This window comes from Lepidochelys kempii, chromosome 2 (assembly GCF_965140285.1).
Source record: "Lepidochelys kempii isolate rLepKem1 chromosome 2, rLepKem1.hap1, whole genome shotgun sequence".
Classification (NCBI taxonomy): Eukaryota; Metazoa; Chordata; order Testudines; family Cheloniidae; genus Lepidochelys; species Lepidochelys kempii.
The window spans coordinates 112,848,731-112,855,507 of NC_136381.1; the positions used below are offsets into that span (position 1 = coordinate 112,848,731).

At 38.7% G+C, this 6,777-nt stretch overlaps 1 protein-coding gene across 5 annotated transcripts in view; it reads left to right on the forward strand.

Moving 5' to 3' along the window:
- PAK1IP1 (PAK1 interacting protein 1) overlaps positions 1–6,507 on the forward strand; it is an 18,511-nt gene extending 12,004 nt beyond the window's left edge. For 4 of the 5 annotated variants that reach the window (XM_073332001.2, XM_073332003.1, XM_073332004.1 and 1 more), the window contains exon 10: positions 2,757–2,966. In XM_073332001.2, the coding sequence (XP_073188102.1) occupies positions 2,757–2,917 (161 nt within the window). In that variant the 3' untranslated portion in view covers positions 2,918–2,966. Of the gene's footprint in view, positions 1–2,756; positions 2,967–6,309 lie in introns of those variants that run through there. The other variant, XM_073332002.2, reaches the window with a different exon arrangement.
- The last annotated feature ends 270 nt before the right edge of the window (positions 6,508–6,777 follow it).

The window sequence follows — 6,777 nt, forward strand, 5'->3', positions numbered from 1 at the left end:
AAAACCTCCAGGGCCATCCAATCTGCCCTGGAGGAAAATTCCTTCCCGACCCCAAATATGGCGATCAGCTAAACCCTGAGCATATGGGCAAGATTCATCAGCCAGATACTACAGAAAATTCTTTCCCGCGTAACTTGGATCTTACCCCATCTAAAAACCCATCACAGGCCATTGGGCCTATTTACCATGAATATTTAATTACCAAAACCATGTTATCCCATCATACCATCTCCTCCATAAACTTATCGAGTTTAATCTTAAAGCAAGATAGATCTTTTGCCCCCACTACTTCCCTCGGAAGGCTATTCCAAAACTTCACTCCTCTGATGGTTAGAAACCTTCGTCTAATTTCTAATCTAAATTTCCTAGTGGCCAGTTTATATCCATTTGTTCTTGTGTCCACATTGGTATTGAGTTTAAATAATTCCTCTCCCTCTCTGGTATTTATCCCTCTGATATATTTATAGAGAGCAATCATATCTCCCCTCAACCTTCTTTTAGTTAGGCTAAACAAGCCAAGCTCCCTGAGTCTCCTTTCATAAGACAAGTTTTCCATTCCTCGGATCATCCTAGTAGCCCTTCTCTGTACCTGTTCCAGTTTGAATTCATCCTTCTTAAACATGGGAGACCAGAACTGCACACAGTATTCCAGGTGAGGTCTCACCAGTGCCTTATATAACGGTACTAAAACCGTCTAAGTACGTCGACTTCAGCTACGTTGTGTAACTAAGATCGATTCCCCCTGCCCCCCCACTGTAGACCAGGGCTCAGTCTGGAGCAGTAATGCCAGAACTACTGAAGACTCAATAAATAAGCAACCATATAACGGCATTTTGCAGAATCACTTTTCAAATGGAACCCACTTGAAGGATTAAGTTTTCCCAGCTAAAAATATACAGTTTTCTCAAATACACATGACACTACTTGCTGACTGTATTATTGAAACATGCCAATCTGACACTTTGGATGTCCACCCAGACCACTAATGGGTTCTGTCACTGTCTGCCCTGTAACCCTGGGTGCCTCTAGAGTGCAGCTTTGGTTCAGAGCCCTGACACCAGCAGCATGCTATAGTATAATGGTCTCACCCTGGCTTCCACCAGTCCAGTTGCTCCTTGTAGGGTGACTCAACAACCTTCCAGTCCCAAGTCTCCCCAAAACCATCTCCCCTACAGTGTCCAGTCCCTCTTACTGGACACTCACAGAGATAACAGCAAGTTCGCTGCCTCCAAAAAGCCAGTACACAAAACAGCTTGTCAGCTCAGCTGGGGGGATCGCACTCCATCATAATACACAGCACAAATGGTTCGTAGTAAAACGGAGAATAAGTCTATTAACAAAAAACATAGATTTAAGTGATTTCAAACAAAAGTGAAAGAGGTCTGAAAGGGCTACAAACAAAACAAAAAGAACACACTTTCCAGTGTCGACAACTTAATTCTAGCAAGATATGGCTTTTGCGTAACATAGTTCTTTTGTCAGCATCTTGCAGCCTCTTGTAACAGGAGGACCCATCTTTCATAGATACAAAGCGCTGGCTTCTTTGCTGTCTTGGGTGATGAATATCCCAAAGTCTTGTCGCAACTCCTTATATCTCCAAAATTTGTCTTTGTCTTCAAAGCCAAGAAGCCTTCCTGGGGGCTCAACATTCTGTCTCCACCAGGGACCCAATGCTGTGTCAATTTCTCAGTTTCCTGAGATTTACAATGCAAATGATATTCCTGCAATCTCTGATGCAAATGAATGGCTCATTGTCCTTGTCACACCTGGTTCAATCTGCAGTTGAGCCAAAGAGGTGTTGGCCTTTCTCTTTTGTCTGCTTACAGCAGGGGTTCTCAAACTGGGGGTCGGGACCCCTCTGGGGTCATGAGGTTATTACATGGGGGGTCGCAAGCTATCGGCCTCCACCTCAAGCCCCACTTTGCCTCCAGCATTTATAATGGTGTTAAATATGTAAAAAAGTGTTTTTAATTTAAAAGGGGGGTCACAAACAGAGGCTTGCTATGTGAAAGAGGTCACCAATACTAAAGTTTGAGAACCACTGGTTGCACACATTTCACAGTGATATTAATGACCAGCAGGGTTATTGGTTTTCCAGTGATACACTACAAGATACCTTTTAAATTAATATTATGACAAGTGTGTGAAGTTCATTGAGCTGGTCAGGCCAGCTGAGATTTACTTTTATATGCCAGGGAGGCCCTGCCCATCTGGCATTGCGGTGTTCTGAGGGTCACAGCTAGTCTGACCAAAATCTTAATTTTCTGCAGTGTTCTCTAAGCACCTTTAAGTAAGAATTAATGTGGTAATATTTAGGTAAATAAAATGCTCAGGCTTTTAGGGTACTGGTTTTGACTGGCAGTATGCTGTGCACGGGTTCTTAAACCTGTTGGGTCAGATTTTCAATGCAGTTTTGCGTCTCTAATAGGTCACTTGCATGTCAGGTGTGTAGGTGTGGACAGATGTATTTACCCAATATCATGGGTCTAACTTAGAAAATCTAGCCCAGTATTTTTTTACTTGGCAGTCCTGCATGACCATCTAAAATACATTTACTTGCTCACTTGATATTTGGACATTGCATACCAAGTAACATACATGGCACTCTCCTCTCTTCCACTAAAATAGATTATAGAGCTCATTCTGTTTCAATTTCTTTTTTAAATGGGGGGAAATAAATATGTACTTCATGCCAGCAGAGATTTCAAATATTGAACTTAAATACTCATGATGAATAACGTTCTGCTTTGTTTCAGTAAATGAAGATGAACAGCCATTGATAACTAGGAAAAAGAAAGTTTGCTGGACTGATGATAGTGAGAAATCAGCAAAGGGAGATAGGCAAGTGACGCCCAAGAAACGAAAATCAGAAGGTGCACAGCAAAAGAAGAAAACGAAACTACAGAGCTCAAAATGAATGTAACCTCTTTACCACTCAAATAATAAGCTGATACTAGTAAATTTCATTATCGCTGTTCATTATTTTTTACACCTATCACTTCTACTCAAGCCATTTTTTGCCATCTCAACAGGGCACGTATTTCTGAAACTATCTAATTTTGGGAGTAGAAAATTTTTCTACATTGGTAAATGACCATTCAGAATTTTGTAAGGTGGCAAATCTGATGGTACTAACTTTTCTTGAAATATACCATTCAGAGGTAAACGCATAATGATGTATATCTAATTTATGTTTTTAATTATATCAAATATAGTATAAAAATTCTCTTTGAACAGTTCTGAAATTCAGTTTAAAACTACAAAAATTGCTGCAGTTCTGCGTTAATATACTTGGATTTTCTCGTTTTAATAATTAAAACTTGAAAATAGGTTTCAGTGAAATATACAATGAAAATGTCTGCAGTTAACCATTTCTACAATGTTAAATTGTTTGCAACAGGACTCGCAGCCCATAAAGATCTTCCACAGTGTTTAGACACTTGTATCTAGGAGGACTTAATTTTGGAAGGGACCAGTTTTTTATATAATTCAGGGAAAACTGTGTTTTAAATACACCTACTAGGCTGGATTTTTTTACTAAAAAAATGTGCCTGCCTTTATCACTTTAAGGGTTATCTTTAGACAATCTTAATATATACTCCATGATGTCATAAAAATAGAACTACCAAAAATATCCTTCATATATTCACAAAAAGAAAACTTGTGTTTAACCCGTAAGACAGCAATGAAAAGAGGGTGTAAAAAGCAAATTGTATATTTTTTGCCTTCTACTATTTCAAGTCTTTAATTTTAAAAAGGCCTGTGTCCATAAATTCAACTCTGTTTATGTCCTCTTTTTTCTAGGAGTTGGTTTACTTGATTGAAACGGGTTTCAGAGTAGTAGCCGTGTTAGTCTGTATCCGCAAAAAGAACAGGAGGACTTGTGGCATCTTAGAGACTAACAAATTTATTTGAGCATAAGCTTTTGTGAGCTACAGCTCACTTTATCGGATGCATAGGTGCCACAAGTACTCCTCTTCTTTTTTTCATTGAAACAAACACTTTTGTAACTTTTATGCAGGCATTTTACAAGTATTTACATTTACTCTCAGGCTGTTGAAATGCCAGTGTTAATAGGAAGTGGGCTAGAACAACTTTAAGATGTCCTATATGTTTTAAATCTTTATGTTCATAGAAATGTAATATAAATTAGTTAAGTTGGAAAAGCTTACATTAATTTCTTTCCTTCTCCTTTTCTCCCCTAAAAAGTTTATCAAGTCTGTGCTTTGAGATTTATTGTGTAAAACAGAGAAAGAGTAGTATTTATTATGTATGTAAAGTTGTCTCCCTGATGAACCATTATACCATTGTGCTAAGTATTCGTACTGGGCATAATTCCACCTATCTTTAAAGGAAAGTGAGCAGAGAATGTTCAGTCAAAATAAGAATCATGGCTGACAATAGGCACTAAAGCAGAAATGTTCTCTACTCCAGTGGTTCTCAACCAGGGGTCCAGGGACCCTTGGGGGCCGCGAGCAGGTTTCTGGGGCACCACCAAGCAGGGCCAGTGTTAGACTTGCTGGGGTCCAGGGCAGAAAGCCGAAGCCCCATTGCTTGGGACTAAAACCTGGGGCTCTGAATCCCACCACCTGGGGCTGAAACTGAAGCCTGAGCAATGTAGCTTCGCTGGGGCGCCTGTGGCTACCCCCTAACACCGGCCCTGGCTTTTATATGCAGAAAACCAGGTATTGTGGCACGGGTGGACTGTGGAGTTTTTATAGCATGTTGTTGGGGGCCGCAGAAAGAAAAAGGTTGAGAACCCCTGCTCTACTCTATATAAAAATTTGATTAACCTGAATGTAGAGGACCAGATTAGTATTGAAGGGGTAGGAAAACTCAACAGAATGAATGGGGCCACACTGGAAAAGGAATGCAGTGTATCTTGGGGGGGACATAAAATAAAACCTGTAAAGTATTTTAGCACAGCAGCCTGACTCTGCCTGAGCACTAAAGGGTCCTCTGACACAAAAGCAAAACAAACATAATCTGGACTCTGCTAGGATCTTTCACTTTATGGTGGCAATGTGCTCTTGGAGTAGGGATCTATGTTAATCTTTTGTAACTTTTTCCCTTATTTAGTTGAACTAAACCCTTTCTGTGTTAATTTGATTTTTAAACCTGGTTTATATTGATTTAGCTTAGCTTCACAGGGACAGTTTAAAGTCACACCTTTATTTAAACTTGCATAACTCTGAATATACATTAAGGCCTAAAATAGTTTTTAGAAGCTTCTGGTTTTATACAAAGCTTTTACCTATATAAAATAAGCCTGATCCATTTGAGGGTGCAGTGTGAAATATATCCAATCAAACTTTTAACTGACTGCTAGGCCATTTTAATGGCAGATATTGAGAGTTGTGTATGGTTCTTTTAGAACCATATTTTGTATAGTATTTTCAGATGTCTATTTTTATTTCTATTTAATATGTCTATGGGCTGAGGTGATGGATGCCATTTATACATGTAGACTAGTAGATAGCAATTTTGGTTTTTTAAATATGTAGGATGAATTTTCACAAACACTGCAATATGGAAATATGCAGATTAATCTCCACCCAAAAAATTAAGCATATACGTGTTTAAGACTGTGGATCAAAAACTTGAGTTTATTGGCTAAGACCCTATCCTGTTTTTCTGTATCCTTCATATGTCTTTGGGATATATTTTACCTCACAGTACACAAGGTGTTGGCAGGAAATGTTAGTGCAAAACACTTCCTTCAGCAAATGTGTCCTTTTTACCAGTGTTGCATACTTACTATAGTGGAAGAAACTGTTGCATTTACCACACTTGTGAATGCATTTGATGAGGGCCAGAGGGATCTTCTGTAACTGGGCTTTCAGCTAATTACTAGACAGAAGAAACATTGAAAAAAAACTACTAATCAATAACATCTGAAATGTATATGTTACACTTTGATAAGGACTGAACTGCAGTGGAATAATACTGTTTACTAGATATGATCCCAGTAATCAAGTTATTGTCTGGATATGAATTTCCTAAGAATTTGTGGGTGAGGTTTGGATCTGGAGTTTCTGCTTAGGCCCATCGCTAGTTTTTTAACCTCTCTAATTATAGAGGCGTATATAAACTATTATTCATTTTATGCTAACTATAGGCCCAAAGTTGGATAGTCAACAAAATTTCCATAAGTCAGCAGTCATTACAGTGGCAGTTATCCTAGTTAAGTCTGAAATGAATCTCCTATTGTCAACTGCAGTTTCTCTTTTTATTTATTATTAAAGTTAATGATAACATTCTCAAACTCCTTTTGGGCTGAAAAGAAATGTTTTTCATGTTTGTTTTTAGGTCAGAGGTGACGTTTAAAAAACAACAAAAACCTTTCACCAAAATCCATTAAGCCTTTTTTTTTTGAGAGGTGTATGCAGTGACAGACCAACCATTTTCTTCCACATGCTGCTGTCAGATACTTTTAGCAAGTGTAATTCAGCAATAACCAGTGTGAGGGCTGAAGATATACGTGTTTAAAAAAAAAGAGTTCTGCAAGGTAAGCACTTCTTAGCTGAAACATATGTCCCACACTGTACATTGATAGCATGTTCTTATCACAATAAGTACAGTCTATATGAAACCCATAGTAAAGACCTATTTCTGTTTTACTGAGCAAATCCAGGAGAGAAGCTTCTGATAAGACAGACATGCTGAGCGGAGATCAGAAGAACTGGGCACAATGGCCCATCATCTGTTTATCACAACTGCACCTATTGTGGTTGGTTGGTTTGTCCCTCCTTGGGACCCAACCAAGAAAAAGAACAT